At 42.8% G+C, this 21,861-nt stretch overlaps 1 protein-coding gene across 1 annotated transcript; it reads left to right on the top strand.

Annotated features, from left to right (window-relative positions):
- The first annotated feature begins 1,881 nt into the window (after nucleotides 1-1,881).
- Nucleotides 1,882-10,987, top strand: LOC103125063 (GTPase IMAP family member 4-like). The gene is made up of 3 exons (XM_060196802.1): nucleotides 1,882-1,938; nucleotides 2,781-2,834; nucleotides 9,145-10,987. Exons 2-3 carry the CDS (start codon nucleotides 2,795-2,797, stop codon nucleotides 10,071-10,073), a joined length of 969 nt encoding a protein of 322 aa, XP_060052785.1. The 5' UTR covers nucleotides 1,882-1,938; nucleotides 2,781-2,794; the 3' UTR covers nucleotides 10,074-10,987.
- The last annotated feature ends 10,874 nt before the right edge of the window (nucleotides 10,988-21,861 follow it).

Raw genomic sequence — 21,861 nt, 5'->3', positions numbered from 1 at the left:
AGGACCTCAGAAAGTCTAATGCTTTATCCACTATGCCACCTCCTAGACCATATTTTTACATCTTTATTTTCATTTGTTCTTAATTTCATTTTCTCATCTCTATGATTGAGTTTTACTTTATTATCCTTTTTTTTTTTTTGCCTCCAGGGTTATTGCTAGGGCTCAGTGCTGGCACTATGAATCCACTGCTCCTGGAGGCTGTTATTTTTTTACATTTTATTGGATAGGATAGAAAGAAATTTAGAGAGGAGGGGCAGGTAAAGAAGGAGAGAGAAAGAGAGACTCCTGCTGATCTGCTTCACTGCTCATGAAGTGTTCCCCCTGCAGGTGGGGAGTGGAGGCTCAAACCCAGATCCTTGTGCTGGTCCTTGTGCTTAGTACTGCATATGCTTAACCTGGTGTGTCACCAACAGGGCCCTATCATTGAGTCTTATTAATATGATTTTCATTTCAATACTTTTCAACTCCAGAATTTCCAGTTAGTAGTTTTAAAAGTAATATGTACTTATTGACATTTGATTTCAACATTTTTTTTTTTTTACTCACCATGTTTCCAGTCATTGAAACAGTTTTTATTGCCGGACTGTTTCTTCAGAAGTCTGTTATTTTCTTAAGGACATGTTTTCCCACCTTGTCAAGATTTAGTTAATTTCCCTGCCCTTCAGAAAACGTGAGTCCCAGGTGAGTTCCAGGGTTTTACTTTAGAAGAGCCAAAAAGGAATAAGATGATGCCATGATTCTTCTTTCACACTTTCTCCTGAAAGAAACAAGCACATATATCTTAAAAATAACATTGGCATCCATGTTTTTATAGAACTAGAATCTCTATCGCTAGATTCTCATTTTTTTATGCTTTCTTGGTAACAAAAAAACCCAGCTAGACTAGCCCAAAAAAAGTTGTACTGCCATCTCACAGAGTGGCATTGTATATATTTTATGTATTTGTAACATGGACACTCTACCAGGTACAACACCTGACTCCTCAAAGAAGGACTTTGGGCCCATGTTAACTCATCCAATTAAGACCAGGTCCCTCGAGGACTCAGGTTGATCATTTCTTTATTTTTTATTTCTTTTCATTATTTATTCCCTTGTGTTGCCTTGTTGTTATATTGTTGTAGTTATTATTGTTGTCCTCTTTGTTGGATAGGACAGAGAGAAATGGAGATGGGAGGGGAAGACAGAGAGGAGGAAAAAAAGATAGACACCTGCAGACCTGCTTCACTGCCTGTGAAGTGACTACCCTGCAGGTAGGGACCCGGGGTCCTGAACCGGGATCCTTATACCAGTCCTTGCACTTTGCACCACATGCGCTTACCCCGCTGCGCTACCACTGGACTCCCAGGGTTGATCCTTTATAAGGCATAAACCCTCTGGAAAAATGTCCTTCTCTATCCCTTCTGTCACTGGGAGGAAGGAGAGAAATTAAGAATCATCTACACTGGTTCAAGTCTGAAACATTCAGCTCACACACTGGAACTGAAGTTGTATTGTGCAAAAGTGTGGAACCAGAGTCAGCGGGTCTCTCTGAGTTTCACCACATTTCCTCTCAGCACTTCACAGCGTCAGTAAGCTGTCTTCCCTTCCTCCATGCATAGCCTTTGTGTGGTATAATAGGACAGCCATCATGCAGTAGGCACATTTAAAGTTTAAACTAATTCAGAGACATAATAGGAAAATCGCATTGATTCTACACTCACACTCATTGCACTTTGTGTGCTCATTAAGCCAAAGACCTGGCAGTCAAAGTTAGTGACTTCAGAAGCCTTGATCCTTTCTTTCAGACTTCTCTTTGTTCCAGGATAATCAGGTGGGCTGGTCTGTCCATGAAAAGTTGGGATAGCTCCTCCCCCACACTTCCTCTCTCCTCCTGGTATCCAACATCCTGGCTAAGTATTGAGTTCAAAAATTCAGAAGGGAACAAGCCAGTGTCTCCAGGTAAGAGAGTTGTGAGGGGCATAGAGGGAGCACATGTCTGGGTCTGTATCTTACATCTCCTAGAAAACCGGCTTAAAACGCTAGAAAACTTTTCTCTGGTTCCTGCTTCCTGTTTGCTAATTGTCGGGGATGGAATCTGTTTCAAAGCCGAAACCTTCAACTCAAGGCCTGTTTCAGGACTTGCTGCTTAGAGGATAGCTGTGTCATGTTTATAAAGTTTATTCAAAAGTTGAAGCTTTGGAATTGAGCCATCTGTTGGGTGGTGAGAGGGGGCTCTCTGCCGAGCTGTGTGAGTTGCAAGGAGCAGTGCTGTGAGTTTCCCATACAAAAGTGGACACAGGCCAGAGTTCTGGTACCTTGTGCCATCTCTGTTGTCTTTGAGGTCCTTGTAGTTGATGTCTCACATGGATGTCAAGAGGGAGAAAATTGCAGGTTGGGAAAAGGGAATTATTTTCCCACAGACTCAGGAAAAGCAGGGAGCAGTGTTTTTTTTTTTTTTCCTCAGGAAGCAGTTGGGGAGCTCAGAGAGTCAGGCTCTAGAGAAAGAAATTCTTCCTGTGTGATCTCTGAGTTAGCATAAAAGGCGCTGCACAGAAATGCCAAAGACTTGGCCCCTATGCTAAAGTATTCCCTTAGTAGCACTTGAAGTCCTTGTGCCTATGTAATGAGAAATGAATATTCTGAATATAGGACAGAAATTAGCCATCGGGTAGGAAGTGTTAGGAAAAGGGAGAGACAAAGTTCATAAGCTTATAACTAAAATGAAACCATTGGCTCCAGAGGTGGAAGTATTCAGTTACTCTCTTGCTTCCTGGAAATGAAAGGATTGTGGTTCTCTGCAGGAATTGAGAAAATAATGGCCACTGGATTCTTCGGGGAGCCTTTGAACAACTATGGTGAGGCGGTGTTGGGGGTTCCCTGGACCGGTGGGGGGTGGCAAGGGACTTCTCCCCACGTATCTCCTGTCTGGGCCACAGCCAACTCTTCCCAGCCCATTCCTGTTGTCTAGTGTGGGAAGGTGCTGCAGACAGAACTCAGGACTTTATCCTGGAGAGTTCATTACTGAGTTTCATCCCTGACCCTGTATCTTCACAGTTCCTTCCTTCCATCCTTTCCACCTTCCTTCCTCTACTTTATTTTATAAATTATTTGTTTGTTTGATAGAGACACAGAGAAATTGAGAAGAGAAGAAGAGACAGAGAGGGAAAGAGACCAAGAGACACCTGCAGGCCTGCTCCTCCACTTATGAAGCTTTCCCCCTGCACATGGAGATCAGGGGCTTGAACCTGGGTCCTTGTGCACCATAATGTGTGTGTTTAACCTGATGCACCACCGTCTGTCACCCTCTGTGGATATACTTTATCTTTTCCTACCTCAGCTTCTCTTAGTGGAAGGAACGCCAGTTTCTAGGATTATTGTCGTGAGAGCACGCCATTCAAATCTTTATTCATCCGTGCGCCCCAAAGTCGGGTGGTAGCACACCTGGTTAAGCCACATGGTACAAATTGCAATGGCCAGTGTCAGCCTCCCTGTCTGCTCGTGCTTCCCCAGGCTGGAAATGGGAAGAGCCAAGTCGGAAATGGAAGTGACTTGACAATACCATACATGGTTAGGAAAGGTTAGGAAAAGGGCGGAGAAAGGTGAAAAAGGTAGGGACTTCCTTAGTAACTGTTGCTAACGGTTTAACGGTTTAACATACCCTATGTCCTTGAGGGTAGAAAAAGAATATATTAAATGAGCAGAATGGCTGAGGGAATAGGGTGGAGACCTTAAGACACTGGTTAGACAAAGCAGAAGATTGATATGTAGATAACAAAAGGATGGGCCATAGTATTAAGGAACGCAGGGTGGAGCTGGGGGAGGTGGCTTAATGTTTTAAGGAATGCCGTGATCTTGGAGGCAGAAAAATGCAGGGTACTTTGTGAGGCAGGGAGTCTGATAAGACGAGGCAAACCTTTGGTCTCCTCTCCCATCTTGCTCAACCTCTTGGTAGAGAGAGAGAGACTGACAGGATAGATGCACCCTTCAGGTCAAGCCCTGCCAGGCTCTACCACATCCTCACAATTTCCCCACAGAAGAGTTCTCAGCATATCCTGACTAATGCTGGAGCTGTTTTCGGAACAACTGCTGCCGTTTGTCCTCTCCTGTCAACCTGGGGGAGGAATGGGAAGGAGTTTTTCAAGCCCCTAATTTCCCTGTTCCTAGTATCAGGAAAACAACCTAAGACTTTTTATTTTAATTGGGGGGGGATGAATGAATTACAGTGAATACAGTTGTTGATACATGTGTAACCTTTCTCAGTTTTCTGCACAACACTCTCACCCCCAGCCCAGGTCCTCGCCCACCATCAGGCAGCAGGACCTGAAAGTCCCCACCCCCACTCCCAGAGTCCTTTACTTTGGTGCAAGACACCAAACCAAGTCCATGTTCTGCTTGGTGTTTCCCCTTCTGATATGATTTCTCCACTTTGGTCCATGAGTGAGACCACCCCATCTTCATCCTTCTCTTTCTGGCTGATCTCACTTCACAGGATTCCTTCCAGCTCCATCCAAGATGAGGTGAAGAAGGTGACTTCATTTTTCACGGCTGAGTAGTATTCCATTGTATATATACACCACAACATTTTCAGTCTCTCATCTGTAGTTGGACAACTAGGTTATTACAAATCATCATCACACAGATCTTTTTGGATGCACACAGATCTTTTTGGTGCACACAGATCTTTTTGGATGGGTATGTTTGGTTCCTTAGGATATATCCCCAGGAAAGGAATTGCAGGGTCACAGGGCAGGTCCACTTCCATTCTTCTGAGAGTTCTCCAGACTGCTCTCCACAGGGGCTGGACCCACTGACATTCCCACCAGCAGTGCAGGAAGGATCCTTTGTTCCCACAACCTCTCCAGCATTTGTGTTGCTGTCCTTTCTGTTGTGACATTCTCACAGGAGAGAAGTGGTCTCTCTTTGTTGTCTTTATTGAAATAACCACCAAAAAGAAACCACTGCCATTCAAAGAGACAGCAGACAGAATGGGAGAAGATCTTTACATGCTCCACATCAGACAAAAGCCTAATCACAACCAACCAAATTCAAAGGCATGGTGTATTTGTCTTGTCATATGAACCTCTGTTAATCCCCATAACTATAAGATTGACTACATCAGGACTGAGTGCCAGAGCAGCCCGCAGAGTGCACACATTAGCATCCACCAAGAGCTGAGTTCCAGGGCCAGGCAGTGGTACAACTGGTTAAGCGCACACACATTACGGTGCTCAGAGACCCAGATTCAAGCCCTGGTCCCTACCTGAGGGGGAAAAACTTCATGATTGGTGAAGCAGGGCTACAGGTATTTCTCTGTCTCTCTGTCAATCTCCCCCTCCTCTTTCAATTTCTCTTTGTCTCTACCAAATCGATAGATAAATATAAATAAATTAAATTAAATAATTAAAAATAAAGAGCTGAGTTCAAACCCAGGTTCCCACCTGCAGGGAGGAGATTTACAAAGTCTGTTTAGGGAGGGTAGCCCTCCCTATGCATCCTGCAGTGAGCTAGAAGAAATGGCCTAAAGTAGCCAGAAGGGCCTCCTCCAGGGTACTCCCTCCCCCTGGTTGTGAGGTGGTGGAAGGCGAATGGAGCAGCTGGGAGCCCCTGGAGACAAAGCCTGGAGCAAGGTCCTCAGCATCCTGCATGCCCACAGGAGCGACTAAAAGACCAATAATCTTGGGTCCCTTTGACCACCCTTTTCTTTTCCTTTCCTTTCCTTTCCTTTCCTTTCCTTTCCTTTCCTTTCCTTTCCTTTCCTTTCCTTTCCTTTCCTTTCCTTTCCTTTCCTTTCTTTTTCTTTTTCTTTTTTCCCTCCAGGGTGATCTCTGGTGCTTGTGCTGGCACAGCAATCCATTGCTCCTGGAGGCCACTTTTTCTCTGTTTTAATGTACAGGACAGAGAGAAATTGAGAGAGGATGGGGAGATAGACACCTGCAGACCTGTTCCAACACTTGTGAAGCATCCCCCCTGCAGGTGGGGAGAGGGGGCTCATACCCGGGTATTGCTTAGGCCCCTGTGCTTCATACTGTACTATGTGAGCCTAACTGGGTATGCTGCAGCTAGAACCACCGCTTCACCACTTCTCTCTCTCTCTCTCTCTCTCTCTCTCTCTCTCTCTCTCTCTGTCTGTCTGTCTTTTCTCTGTCTTGGGATCTATCTATGGCATGTAACTTCTCCCCTACTCTCTCTCTCTCTCTCTCTCTCTCTCTCTCTCTGGATCTATACAGCTCTATGGCATGTATCTTCTTCTTTTCTTCTTCTTCTTCTTCTTCTTCTTCTTCTTCTTCTTCTTCTTCTTCTTCTTCTTCTTTTCTCTCTCTCTCTCTGTCTTTCATTATCTTGGGATCTATTTAATTCTATGGCATGTAACTTCTCTCCTTTTTTCTCTCTCTCTCTTGTCTTTATCTCTCTTGGGATCTATACAGGTCTAAGGCATGTAACTTTTCTCTCTCTCTCTCTCTCTCTCTTTCTCTCTCTCTCTCTCTCCCTCCCTCCATCTCATCTTTCTCTCTTGGGATCTATACATCTCTATGGCATGTAACTTCCCCCTTCTACCTCTCTCTGTTTCTCTTTCTCTCTCTCTCTCTCTCTTTCCTTCTCTCTTGGGATCTATACAGTTCTATGGCATGTATCTTCTCTCTCTCTTTGTCTTTCTCTCTTGGGATCTATACACCTTTATGGTATGCATCTTCTCCCTTCCTATCTTTAATCTTTCTTAATAAGTGCTCATCTTGGGGCCTGGTGGTCATGCACCTGGCTGAGAGCTTATGTCACATCAGTCCCCACCTACAGGGGGAAAACTTTTTGCAAGTGGTGAAGCAGTGCTACAGGTGTCTCTCTCTCTGTCTTTCTATCTCCCCCTTTCCTCTCAATTTCTGGCTGTGTCTATCCAATAAGTAAATGAAGATTAATTATTTAAAAAATGATACACAAGGGGGTCAGGTGGTGGCGCAGTGGGTTAAGCCATGTGGCGCAAAGTGCGGGGACCTGCGTAAGGATCCCGGTTTGAGCCCCCAGCTCCCCACCTGCAGGGGAGTCACTTCACAGGCAGTGAAGCAGGTCTGAAGGTGTCTATTTTCTCTCCCCCCCTCTGTCTTCCCCTCCTCTCTCCATTTCTCTCTGTCCTATCCAACAATGAACAACATCAACAATGGCAATAATAATAATAACCACAACAAGGCTACAACAACAAGGGCAACAAAAGGGGGGAAAATGGCCTCCAGGAGTGGTGGATTCATGGTGCAAGCACCGAGCCCAGCAATAACCTTGGAGGGAAAAAAAAAAGTAAAAAATAAATGATGCACAAATAAAACAAAGAAATAAATGCTCCCCTTTTCCCCCTGAAACATGACCTTCTCTCCTGTGAGTCCTCCATATGGAGGCCATTCTAGAGCCTTTGCTGTGGCAGCTTAAGAAGGGACGAGATTTTCCCTTTGGTTCTTATGATTTTTATGAGAATTTTTTTTTTTTTTTTTTTTAAACCGAAGTGAATGACCCTATGAGAATTATTTTCATTATGATTTCTTTTTTATTTTTATTTCTAAAATGGAAATATTGACAAGACTATAGGATAAGAGGGGTACAACTCCACACAATTCCCAACCCCAGAACTCCGTATCCCCTCCCCTCCCCTGATAGCTTTCTTTTTCTTTCTTTTTTAATTTATTTTTTATTTAAGAAAGTTTAAATTAACAAAACCATAGGCTAAGACGGGTACAACTCCACACAATTCCCACCACCCAATCTCCATATCCCACCCCCTCCCCTGATAGCTTTCCCATTCTCTATCCCTCTGGGAGCATGGACCCAGGGTCTTTGTGGGTTGCAGAAGGTAGAAGGTCTGGCTTCTGTAATTGCTTCCCCGCTGAACATGGGCATTGACTGGTTGGTCCATACTCCCAGTCTGCCTCTCTCTTTCCCTAGTAGGGTGGGTCTCTGGGGAAGTGGAGCTCCAGGACACATTGGTGGGGTCTTCAGTCCAGGGAAGTCTGGCCAGCAGAAGTACACTAGAGTTTGCAGTGAGTACCCCCCTAACACTTCCTCTCCACTATTCCAACCTTTGGATCCATGACTGCTCAACAATTTGTTTGGCTTTGTATGTTAACTCTCTTTTCAGCTTTCCTATTCTTTATCCCTCTGGGAGTTTGGACCCAGGGCCATTCTGGGACGCATTATGGGATGGCTTCTGTCATTGCTTCCCTGCTGGACATGGGTGTTAGCAGGTCGATCTATAGCAGGTGGGCTGATATCTCTTGATATCTGAAGGCTAATTTTGTGCTACTTCCTATATTCAGTTAGGGGGAAACATGCCAGCAGCAGTTCTCAGTTCTCTTAATAACGCTTTTTTGTAAGACTATACATCTTTATTTTCTTTGAATTAATTGTTTTTATTTGTTTATTTTTTATTTTTTTATTTATAAAAAGGAAACACTGCCAAGACCATAGGATAAGAGGGGTACAACTCCATACAATTCCAACCACCAAAACTCCATATCCCATCCCCTCCCCTGACAGCTTTCCTATTCTTTATCTCTCTGGGAGTATGGACCCATGGTCACCATGGGATGCAGAAGCTGGAAGGTCTGGCTTCTGTAATTGCTTCCCCACTGAACATGAGTGATAGCAAGCTGATCTATACTCTCAGCCTGTCTCTCTCTTTCCCTAGTGGGCAGTGACATAACACTTTTTTTTTTTCTTTCATAACCAGAGGCTTAGTAGCTAAAGGTAAAATAAAGAAGTTCAAAGAGGGACTGGGTGGTGATGCACATGTTACAATGCTCAAGGACTGAGGTTAGAGCCCCTGGTCTCCACTTGCAGGGGGAAAGCTTTGCAAGTGGTGAAGCAGGGCTGCAGGTGTCTCTCTGTCTCTTTTCCTCTCAGTCTTCCTCTTCTTCTCTACCGCTGACTGTCTCTATCCAATAAATAAATACAAATAATAAAAAAATATTTAAAAAATATTTTCAAAGAAATGTGAGAAGTTCTTCCCCAGATAGTGTAAGAGGACATTTATCACAGGACTTCTCAGTGACATCCTATGAATGCAGAGCTCACTCAGGGGAGAGGGCCCAGTGGACAAGAGAGCAGAGCATTGATGATGACAGTCTGTGGAGGACAGATGGCTGGAGGTCATCCTAACACTGGTGCTTTTGTCTTCTGACATTATAGGGTTTGGAAACCAAGACCCTGGAGACTCACAGCTGAGACTTGTCCTGGTGGGCAAGACAGGAGCAGGGAAAAGTGCAACGGGGAACAGCATCCTGGGACAGAAGGTGTTCCAGTCCAGCCTTTCAGCAAGAGCTGTCACCAAGGTCTGTGAGAAAGGCACCATCTCCTGGAATGGGAGAGAAGTGGTGGTGGTGGACACGCCGGGCATTTTTGATCCCGAGGTCAGGGACACTGACACCAGCAGGGAAATTGCCCGCTGCCTTGTCCTGACCTCCCCAGGGCCTCATGCTCTGCTCCTGGTGGTCCCGCTGGGCCGCTACACCCAGGAAGAGCACAGGGCCACTGAGAAGATGCTGAAACTGTTTGGAGACAGAGCCAGGCGATACATGATTCTCTTGTTCACCCGAAAAGATGACTTGGAAGGCATGGAGTTCCAGGACTATTTAAACGAAGCTCCACAGGGCATTCAAGAGCTGATGGACAAGTTTGGTGACCGCCACTGTGTTTTCAGCAACAGGGCCACCGGAGCTGAACAGGAGGCCCAGAGGGCACAGCTTCTGTCCCTGGTCCAGCGGGTGGTGATGGGGAACGGGGGAGGATGCTACACCAACGAGATGTACCGGCGGGCTGAGGAGGAGATTCAGAGACAGACCCAGGAGATACTAGAGAGATATAGAGGAGAATGGGAGAGAGAGAGAGAGCAGTTGAGAGAAGAGTATGAAAAGCAGATTAAAATCCTGAAGGGTGAACTAGATCAGCGTGCAAGAAAGACACAAGTAGATAGTATCATGGACAACAGGGAACTCAGCTTTGGTTTTAGGAAGAAAAAAATCAGAGAGGAAGTTCAGAGCCAGAATAAGGTGATTGATATCATCTTGATAGGGCTAGACATTGCTTCCTTGGTTTTGATTCATTTGTTTAAGGAATAGTAAACTTGATCCAAATCTATGCCTTTCTACTTTCTGGGTGGCTCTAACTCATGTATTGAATAACTTACCAATGGCAGGACGCTGTCCCACAGGACCTTGGGACAAAAAGCATGTAGTTAAAAACATTTGCTAGTAACTGGGTAATGTTGTATGCCACAAGGAAGAGTAACTTCAGCTTTATTTTCGTGCTGTTCATGATACTGCTAAGCAAAAAAAAAAAATTATGAATCCTATTTTGTGAATGCTTTCTCAGAGAAAAGAGAAAAGAAATTCAGGGGCCTGAATATGTCCCTAAGTCCCCTCTATTTATTCCCAGTTTAAGAAAAAGAAAAACAAGAAAGAGAGAAAGAGAGAGAGAGGGCAAGCTGAGGGGATAGATAGCATAGTGGTTATACAAAGAGACTTTCATGCCTAAGGCTCTCGAGTCCCCCACCACCATAAGCCAGAGCTGAGCAGTGCTCTAGTAAAAAAAATAAATAAATAAATTGAAAAAATAAAGAAAGACCAAGAAGGATGACAGAGGACCTAGTGGGGGTTGTATTGTTATATGGAAAACTGAGAAATGTTATGCATGTACAAACTATTGTGTTTACTGTCTAATGTAAAACATTCATTCCCCAATAAAGAAATTAAAAAAAAATAGAGTGAAAATTTCAACAGAGAAGAGAACAATATTCAGTGTATGCAGATCTATTTGTAGGAATATTGAATTGTTAAAAATTTATTAGAGATAGAATTACAGCTTCACTCTGGCACATGTAATACAAACTTGAGACTTCATGCTTCCTGGTTCAATACTTTGTCCACCTCACCACCTCCTGGGTCACTTTAATTTTTGAAGAATTAATTCATTCATTTTTGTTTCTTTATTATTAATAAATGTGCTTGGTTTTGTTCATTTTTCTTTGATCACACCTTCAAGTGAATTACATATCTACTGAGACTTTGAAATCAGGACGCTTTACTGATATTTGAATAGTGATCATAGAATAGCACGGATATAGTGAAATTTCTTGGAGCTGATCTCAATGCTTAATTAGGATTTTACTGACTGTAAGGTCTAAATCTGTGTTTATGTTCCTTTTTTCAGGTTGACACACTCTTTTTAAAACACACACACACATGGAAAGAGACCAGGATTTGTTCAGGGATGGCATGAAAGTCCCCTTATCCCCTGGTCTACATATCTTTATATTTTTTTTAAAGTGTTGTCTCATAGAGAGCATTTTAATATTCAGATGGAGGGCCTTCTATACAAAGTCATCTCTTTTCATGAGAGTCCTGAGGACACAGAGGTCTCAGAGCAGCACAGGACAGAGCACAGGGACTTTGCAGGGGTCTTTCTGATAGACACTACTGCAATAAATTGATCAGCTCATCTGTGTCACTGACTCATACAAACAAAAGAAAAAAATACCCATATGCCAAAAAATAAATAAATGAGGAAGTATGTATATTAAAAAAATGGAGTGCTGGGTTTCTCTGTATGCCAGGGAGAATAGTTTTGTTTACATCTCAGGGCTGAGAGATAAATTTCCTCACACCAGAGAGAATAGAGGTTTGGTCGAGGGTCTCCCACACGGGCACCATGCGGCTCTGGAGAAATGTCTCTGCATGTGTCTCCTTACATTCTGCCTGTGTCTGCCTACTCATCTCCAGTCTCTCTATCTCTCATGCACTCTCACCCCAGACAGCGATGCCAAGTATAAACATTGTAAAGGCACACATGAAGACAATCATCTGAGGGGATACATAAACATCTCAAGAGCACACTTAATTGAATCATCTCTCTTCGCCCTATATGTAGACCACTCTATAACATGCTTCCTGTGAAGTGAGGTAACCCAGAAGGAGGAAGATGAAGACTAGATTCTCTCATTTATAGGTGGGACTTCAGTGCCAAAGAAAGGAATGAAAAACACCAGATGACAGATGTACTGAAGTGGGGTATTACACCAAAGCAAAGGGCTCTGGGGGAGGAAGGGGTAGGTGTGGGCCAGAGGATTTAGGAGATCTGGTCCACCTTCACATAGAATAACCCAAGTGAGATGACAGAGTGGTGGGCAGACACCCAGCACAGGGAGATGGGAAAATACCCATGTCTCAACTTATTCCTTATATCACAGCAGATTGAACTAGCCTAGCCAAGAATGGATGATCAGTTAACACTTTTCCATAAATGTAATAGATGGGATCTATGAAATACTGAATAATTTTAAAAATACTTTAAAAAATCCATTATCTCTTTAATGCTGGAGGTTGCCATGTAGCTTATATTGTCTGTTTTTGTTTGTGTGTTTTTCATTTGCTTGGCTCCAAAGTTATCACTGGGGCTCAGTGCCAGCAATATGAATCCACTGCTCCTGGATGTATATGTATATGTATATGTATATGTATATGTATATGTATATGTATATGTATATGTATATGTATATGTATATGTATATGTATATGTATATGTATATGTATATGTATATGCGTGTGTGTGTGTGTGTGTGTGTGTGTATCATTTGATTGTGACTGGAAAAGGCAGGACAGGACAGAGAAAGAAATTGAGAGGGGAGGAGAGATGATAGACAGATAGATGTTAGATAGATAGATGACAGACTAGATGATAGATAGATGTTAGATTAGATGGTAAATAGACAGATGATAGGTAGATGATAGATAGAAAGTGAGATACCTTCAGACTGCTTCACCACTTGTAAAACTTCCCCCTGCGGGTGGAGGGGGACTCGAACCCTTGCAGGTCGGGTCCTTGGGCTTAGTACTACGTGCACTTAACTGGGTTTGCCACCACCTGGTCACGAGCATTTTCCCATATTTGATCCTTTCAGTGAATCCAAACATTTTCTAGGTTCAATCAATTTACCATCTCAGGCACCTTTTTTTAACTTTATTTTTATTATCATTCTCTTTCCTTTATTGTTTCCAAACCATTTTATTGGGGGAGGAGGATATGATTATTTTATAAGTATATTGTCATCTGTCAGTAAAGAAGTGCAGGTACTCACTAAGGGCAGTGAAGAGAGTATTGCCTTGTACTAATGGATGCTTTCTTCTCCACTTCCCTCTGAGCTGATCCCACTCTCATCAAAAGGAAAATCCCCCTGACCATCGTTCAGCCATTTTGTACATAATTTTAAATCTGTATTCATTCTTTGAGTCTAGTTAGAAAATAGTAGGAAGGAGAGTCAAGCAGTAGCGCAGCCGATTAAGTGCAGGTGGTGCAAAGCAAAAGGGCTAAAGAAAGTATCCCAGTTCGAGCCCCCTGTCTCCCCACCTACAGGGGGGTTGCTTCACAAGCTGCCCTTGAGTGTCAGTCTTTCACTCGCCATCTCTGTCTTCCCCTCCTCTCTCCATTTGTCTCTGTTCTATCCAACAATGATGACATCAAAAATAACAATAATAACCACAACAATAAATAAAACAACAGCAAGGGCAACAAAAGGGAATAAATAAATAAATATTAAAAATGAAAATAGTAGGAAGGCTTTCAGCAAATGAAGCATCTTACATAATAAATTGCTAAGAAGGGTGTTGGGGGCGGGACCCATTGCCTGAGAAAGTCCAGGCAGTAGTTCCCATGGGGTCTAAGTGGGTCTGACCCCAAACCCTCTCCCCCAGGGGTTGAGATATGGCAAGTCCCCCCTGACCTCTGGAATTTATGGTGGCTGAACCCCTGGACGTAGGTACCTCTCTCACATGCCACACCTCCCCCCTTTCCTTCTTTAATTAGAAGCGATGGGTTACTGTGTGTGGTTAACTTCAAAACCTCCAGCAAACATCCTAACTGCTCAGCTGCCTCCCTTCCCCCCTCCACTGCCCTAAAGTGTCTGCAATCTACCTCCAGAAAAATGTACATTGTAAAGCTTTTGACCGAACCTTGTGTGGTATCCTTTTACTTGTGAGCAAACAGTCTGTAGGTCAAGATGTGACTATGCATTGTGCTGCTCTGTGTTTGGGTTAATGGTTACCTCAATCTTCTCCTGGAATTAGTGGTATATCTGCTTTCTTTTTCTTCAATAAATGAGTCGCCCACCTTTCCAAGGCCTCTTCCAGAGCTGAATGAGTCTGATTCTCGTCTCTCTGTGCACATCGCCCCAGACAGAGAGTTGCACCAAGATTCCCAGGAGTCTGCTTTAACTCTCTCTGCCTGTGGCCAGGGGGACAGGGCACCTAGAGTCATGACCCACAGAAAGGTAGGGTGGTGGCTCAGCTGGCGAAGGCCACCTGTTAACAGGTGTGAGTGTCTAGGTCCTCAAGTCCCTGGTCACCAGATGAGAGAACTCACAGAGAAGCTTCATGAGTAGGAGAGTTGTGTTACAGAGCCTTTACTTCCTTCTCTGACTCTCTCTCCTTCTCAATCTCTCTGACTCTTATCCCCTGTCAAGGAAATTAAGAGTGATCACCAGGAGTGATGGAGTAGAACAGCGACTAAGCCCCAGAGAAAACCCTGTTTAAAAAATAAAAGAAAGAATCAAATACTTGGAAATCACTGAAGAGCAAACTAAGCCAGAGAAAACCTGAGGGAATCAATATCTTTGAAGAACAAATGAGGGTTATTTTCAGTCTACACAGTTCTTCTCTTGACAGCACTACCCAACCCATGTCTCAAGGAGTGGCAGAAGTTTAGTTATTAAATGCAGTCCATGTTTCTTAAATTCTTTATTTTTGTTTTAATTTGATTTATTTATTTATTCCCTTTTCTGCCCTAGTTTTTTAATTGTTTTAGTTGCTATTGTTATTGTTGTTGTTGATGATGTTGTCATTGTTGTATAGGACAGAGAGAAATGGAGAGAGGAGTGGAAGACAGAGACAGGGAGAGAAAGACAGACACCTGCAGACCTGCTTCACAGCTTGTGAAATGACCCCCCTGCAGGTGGGGGCCAGGGGCTCGACCTGGAATCCTTACACAGGCTTTGCACCACCTACTCTTACCTCTCTGTGCTACTGCCTGATTCCCATTTCTTAAATTCTTACAGATAAAATTTGGGTTACACATCAATACTTAATTTTTTGTACTATCCTACTGAATATATATCATGAAGCTTTTTTTTAGTTTATCCCCCAAAACACTCCTATTTCTTTCTTTCTTTCTTTTTTTTTTTTTTACTTTTTTTGCCTCCAGGGTTATCGCTGGGGCTTGGTGCTGGCACTGTGAATTCACCACTCCTGGTGGTCATTTTTCCTTTGTTCTTCTATTGGATAGGACAGAAAGAAATTAAGAGAGGAGGGATGGAGAGAGAGAGAGATAAAGGTAAACACCTGAAGACCTGATTCACTGCTCATGAGGACTTGGAAACAACACCTGGTGTGAGCTCCAAAAAGAAGCAGCTTACAACCTGGGATTCTCTAGATAGGGTAGGATATCTGGCACAGCCATGAAAAGGCTAATAAGTGGTGGTCAGGGTGACACCAAAAAAGAGTCCTATAACCCACTCAGTCTAGCAAACAGAGGTCAAATGGAAAAAGAAAAGAAAATCTTTGGATTCACTATTTCTGAACTCAGCCTTCCCCCCATCCTGTGGAGCTATTTTTCAGCAGCAGTGTCATTCCAAGATTTTTCTTTTCCTTCTTGCTTTTTTTTAGGTGGCTGGAGATCTATTTGAGTAACAAAATACCTTGCCAATCAGAGCCACAGCCCTTTCTGGGAAAGTCTACTTGAAGTGATAGTTTTCATTTGTTTGTTTATTTTTTTTTTTGATACTTCTTATAATTGGTTGTCTTTGCTCAGGCTGCATGCAGGCAATCTGGAGCAGTCCAAGCTGAAGACTGACTGTTAGAGTTTCTTACTCTATTTTATTATTACTATATTATATATGCATGCCCCTTGTCCCTCCTCTTCAGGTTGACCAAAAGTAGCTGCTGTTACTTTTTAAATTGACAGATGATGCTGGGCTAGCTTCGCAGGTGGGGGAGAGATGACCAGGAACTCATGGCTGAGTGGGAACACAATATGCTCTCATTTATTAATCAGATACATTGCCTTTTATGCATCTCTTCACCAGAAGTGGCAAGGGAAAGGAAATGACTAGGATAGGGAGTGGAGCAAAAAAAAAGAGATGAACAGAACATAGAAAACTTCCATCTAACCAGTGGGGATTAAACCAATACCCTGCAGGCAGGGCGGGTCTCAGGCAAAACAGTGATTATGTAAATATACCAAAACATCAAGCAATGCAGCAGACCTGGCATAATGAAAAACATCCCCCTCTTTCTTCTTATCTAATGGCCATAGTATCAGGAATGTGGGGCCCTTTGTGAGGCAGTGAGACTGATAGGAGGCACACCTTTGGGGTACTACTATCTCTCCTTGCTCAACCTCTTGGTAGAGAGAGAGACTAACAGGATTGACACACCCCTCGGGTTCAAGCCCTTCCAAGCTCAACCACATCCTCACAATTTCCCAACATCTTCCTCTTTCTAAATGGCCATATTTAAATGGGTGAATGTCTGTAAAAGACTCCATTTCTGTCAGGGGAGTAGCAGTGTAGGGGTGAACAGAAACCTGTTGGGAAGAAACCTAAACAACAGAAAGGACAGTAAGATTCAAGAAACCCAGAGAGTCCCAAAAAGAATCAACACAGACCTGAAGACACCAAGACACATAATAGTTACAATGAAAAGAAGGATAAAGAATGGATCCTAAAGGCTTCAAGAGAAAAACAAAAAGTCACATACAGGGTAAACCCCATAAGATTATCATCAGACTTCTCCACTCAAACTCTAAAAGCCAGAAGATAATGGCAAGATATATATCAAGCCCACAATGAAAAAGGGTTTTAACCAAGGACAATATATCATGCTAGACTTTCATTCAGACTAGATGGAGGGATCAAAACCTTCTCAGACAACAGGTAAAGCAACAGGTAAAGGAGGCAACCATCACCAAGCCTACCCTGAAAGAGGTTCTAAAGGACCTCTTATAAACAAGAACATCACCATAATATATGCCATATATCAGAGCAAATAAAAATTGTTGAATAATGGCACTACAATACATTAAATACATAATATAAATAAATGTCAATGGCTTAAACTCACCATTAAAAGGCACAGAGTGGACTTCTGGAGGCGGAGCTACGAGCAGCAGATCGATTTCTTTCCTCTCCTCTCCTCTCCCGGATCAACTAGGAATACCAAAGGAGACCACCCGGACCGAAACAAGACAGGACTAGAATGACCACAGAAAACCTGTAAATCACCCATGAGTACAAACACACGTGGCTGGTGACAGAGAGGAGAGAGGGGCCTAAGGAGAGATTAAGTGAATGCTAACAGTTCGACAGTTTGTCAGTGGAGACACCACCTCCAGTCTGCTCCACCAACAAGGGGACAGCTGAAGGGAGGAAAGGACTCCCCAGAGACTCACCAAGTGCAACTCTGAGTCTCCATTGCTACTACCCTCAGAGTCTGGAGCAGCAACAGGGAGGGAAACCAGGGGACAGAGATCTAACCGGGAAACTCAGGAGAAGACCTATACCTCGGTGGCATAGCTGAGGGGCTGTGAAAGTCTCTTTGCATAACCACTGGATTATCTCTGCCACACCCTGCTTTATCTCTTGGTCAGGAGTCAGTGATTAAGCTAAGAAGCCTATTGATAGTTTAAAAGCCCTCAGGCTCCCATAGCCTACAGGGGAAAAAAAAGGCTTTTACACCACTGAGCTCCAACTCAGGGATTGAAAAAACTGTTAACATATATAAAATGGTTAAAACAACAAGAAAAAATATTGGAGACTCGAACCAGGACAAGAGTCCAGCTAAAAGTCCTCCAGAGGGTGAAGCACAAAACGAGTTCAACATCCAAACATTAGCTAAGGAAATAATAACAGGAGTGAGTAAAGAATTTGAAAAAATTGTAATCAGAAATGCAGGAACAACAAATGAGAATATGGAAGAAAATTACAATTATCTCATGGTTATTAGAGAGCTGAAAGCTGAAATAGCTGAGCTAAGAAGGCAACTAGCTGAACAAGCTAAAACAGTATCAGAGAAGGGCAACAAAATAGATGAACTCCAGAAAGCAGTAGAGGGCAGAGAGAATAGAATCAATGAGGCTGAAGACAAGCAAGATTGAGGATGAATTAGAGACAACAAAAAAAGAAGTAAGAGATCTCAAAAAGAGATTAAGAGATGCTGAAAACAACAACAGAGTCCTATGGGATGACTTCAAAAGAAACAATATAAGCATTATTGGCTTACCAGAGGAAGAAAGAGAAGGAGAAGAAGAAAGCATTCTCCAGGCCATAATAGCTGAAAATTTCTCTAGTCTAGACAACACCAAAGACATAAAGATTCAAGAAGCCCAGAGGGTCCCAAACAGAATTAACCCAGACCTAAAGACACCAAGACATGTCATACTTAGATTGGAAAGGAATAAGGATAAAGAAAGGATCCTCAAGGCTGCAAGAGAAAAACAAAGAGTCACCTACAAAGGAAAACCCATAAGATTAGCAGCAGACTTCTCCATACAAACACTACAGGCCAGAAGAGAATGGCAAGATATCTATCGAGTGCTCAATGAGAAAGGCTTTCAGCCAAGAATACTATATCCTGCTAGACTGTCATTCAGACTAGATGGAGGCATCAAAACCTTCTCAGACAAGCAACAGTTGAAGGAAGCAACCATCACCAAGCCTGCCCTGAAAGAAGTTCTGAAAGGTCTCCTATAAACAACCAGACCACCACAAATAGGACATATATCAAAACACTCTAAAACTCTACAAGAATGGCGTTAAAATATCTTCAATCTTTGGTATCAATAAATGTCAATGGCCTGAATTCATCTATTAAAAGACACAGAGTATGAATATGGATCAGAAAACACAACCCAACAATATGTTGTCTACAGGAAACTCACCTAATGCAACAAGACAAACACAGACTTAAAGTGAAAGGATGGAAAACTATCATTCAAGCCAATAGCCCACAAAAAAGGGCAGGAACAGCTATTCTCATATCTGACATGATAGACTTTAAAATAGATAAGATTTAAAAAGATAGGAATGGACACTACTTAATGCTCAGAGGATCAGTCAATCAAGAGGATTTAACAATTATTAATATCTATGCACCCAATGAGAAGCCATCTAAATACATCAAACTTCTACTGAAAGAGCTACAGCAATATATTAACAGTAACACAATCATAGTAGGGGACTTCAACACCCCACTATCTCAACTTGACAGATCATCCAGGAAGAAAATCAGTAAAGACATAAGGGAGCTAAATGAAGAGATAGATAAACTAGAACTATTGGACATTTTCAGAGTCATTCATCCCAAGAAACTGGAATACACATTTTACTCAAATCCACATGGATCATTCTCAAGGATAGACCATATGTTAGGCCACAAAGACAGCATCAGCCTATTCAAGGGCACTGAAATCATCCCAAGCATCTTCTCAGACCACAGTTGAATTAAACTAACACTTAACAATCAACAAAAGATTAGTAAAAGTGCCAAAATGTGGAAGTTCAACAGTACACTTCTTAACAACCTCTGGGTCAAAGAGGAAATCAAGGAAGAAATCAAAATGTTTCGAGAGTTCAATGAAAATGAAGATACAAGCTATCAAAATATTTGGGACACAGCTAAAGCAGTCCTAAGAGGGAAGTTCATAGCTATACAAGCACACATTATGAAACAAGAAAAGGCACAAATAAACAGCCTGATTGCACATCTTAAAGACCTAGAAGAATAACAACAAAGGAATCCTAAAGCAACCAGAAGGACAGAAATTACTAAAGTTAGGGCAGAAATAAATAACATTGAGAATAGGAAAACCATACAAAAGATCAATGAAAGTAAATGTTGGTTCTTCGAAAGAGTAAACAAAATCAACAAACCTTTAGCCAGACTCACAAAACAAAAAAGGGAGAAGACCAAAATAAATCGGATAGTAAATGAAAGAGGAGAAATCACAACAGACACTGCAGAAATTCAACATATCATGCGAGGCTTCTATGAACAACTATATGCCACCAAGCTAGAGAACCTGGAAGAAATGAATGATTTCATAGACCTACCAACTTCCAAAACTAAGTAAAGAGGAAGTGAATAACATGAACAGGCCCATCACAGCTAATGAAATTGAAACAGTTATCAAAAATCTTCACAAAATAAAAGTCCTGGACCAGATGGTTTTACAAATGAATTCTACAAAACTTTCAAAGAAGAACTAATACCTCTACTTTTAAATGTCTTCCAGAAGATTGAAGACACTGGAATACTCCCTGCCAGCTTCTATGAAGCCCACATCACCCTGATACCAAAAGCAGACAGGGACACAACCAAAAAAGAAAACTACAGACCAATATCTCTGATGAACATAGATGCGAAAATATTGAACAAAATTCTAGCCAACCGGATACAGCAGTATATCAAAAAAATTGTTCATCATGACCAAATGGGGTTTATCCCAGGCATGCAAGGTTGGTTTAATATATGTAAATCAATCAATGTGATCAACCACATCAACAAAAGCAAGACCAAAAACCACATGGTAATATCAATAGATGCAGAGAAAGCCTTTGACAAAATACAACATCCCTTTATGATCAAAACACTACAAAAAATGGATATGGACCTTCCATATTGTTGTTGTGTGGGCCGTGGAGAAGAGAGAGAGGAGGTCCGGAGCAAAGAGGGAACACAAATCTTTATTTGCACTGGCACCTCAGAGTTGGGTGCTAGAGAAGCAGGTTGGGCCATGTGGAGGTAGCGAAAATGGCCACCTCACACAGTAACCCTTCCTGCGTCTGAACACCGAAGTGAAGCGCTGTTAAGAGAAAGAGGTGCGGAAGAAGAAGGGCTTTTATAGGAGTAGCTTTTGCGAGAATGGGAAGGGGGAGGAGTAACCATAGCACTGCAGGATAGGATAATAACTCTCGTGAGAATGGGAGGGGAAGGAGTAACCAAAGCACTCCAAATATCGTGGGGATATAGACAATGTCCTGAGGGTACAACATTGCTGAACAGGCACTCCGAGAATGTCCCAACTCTCGAGGGAACTAGCAGTAGCCTGAGGGGACAACATGGCAGATGTGACTGCATCTGCACAATTTCCCAGCACCATATGACCCAGTAATTCTTCTCCTGGGGATATACCCCAAGGATTCCAAAACACCCAGCCAAAAAGATATGTGTACACCTATGTTCATAGCAGCACAATTCATAATAGCTAAAACCTGGAAGCAACACAGGTGCCTAACAACAGATGAGTGGCTGAGAAAGCTGTGGTGTATATATATACACAATGGAATACTATGCAGCTAATAAGAACAATGAACCCACCTTCTCTGACCCATCTTGGATGGAGCTACACCATTCCTCAGCCTTGCGTGAGCTTAATGTGCAGCTTGGCGATATGAGAATCCGGCATGAAGCCCAGCCAGTCTATCTTGGCGTTACTCTCGATCACACTCTGTCATTTCATGAACATCTCATAAAAACTGCCGCAAAGGTGGGCGTGAGGAATAACATCATTGCAAGACTGGCCAGCTCCTCATGAGGCATGAGCACTTCCACACTACGATCATCATCTCTGGCATTATGCTATTCCACTGCAGAATACTGTGCCCCAGTATGGTTCTGTAGCCCCCATGTCCACTTGGTCGATTCCAAATTATACTCCTCCATGAGGAAAATTTCTGGAACCATCCATTCCACCCCGGTTCCATGGCTGCCAGTTCTTAGCAACATTGCCCCGCCAGATATTCGTCGGGATGCGGCATCATCTAAGTTCATTTCCCACGTCTACGCTCGACCGGACCTGCCAATA

Source organism: Erinaceus europaeus, chromosome 8, assembly GCF_950295315.1.
Source record: "Erinaceus europaeus chromosome 8, mEriEur2.1, whole genome shotgun sequence".
NCBI lineage: Eukaryota > Metazoa > Chordata > Mammalia > Eulipotyphla > Erinaceidae > Erinaceus > Erinaceus europaeus.
Note: the sequence above shows the minus strand (reverse complement) of the source record. Positions and strands in the feature narration are given on the sequence as shown.

Bases quoted from the DNA above. Each gene is read 5' to 3' on its own strand.
- LOC103125063 (XM_060196802.1), top strand. From the start codon at position 2,795: ATGGCCACTGGATTCTTCGGGGAGCCTTTGAACAACTATG. The intron at 2,835-9,144 runs GTGAGGCGGTGT...CTGACATTATAG, and splicing joins GGAGCCTTTGAACAACTATG to GGTTTGGAAACCAAGACCCT.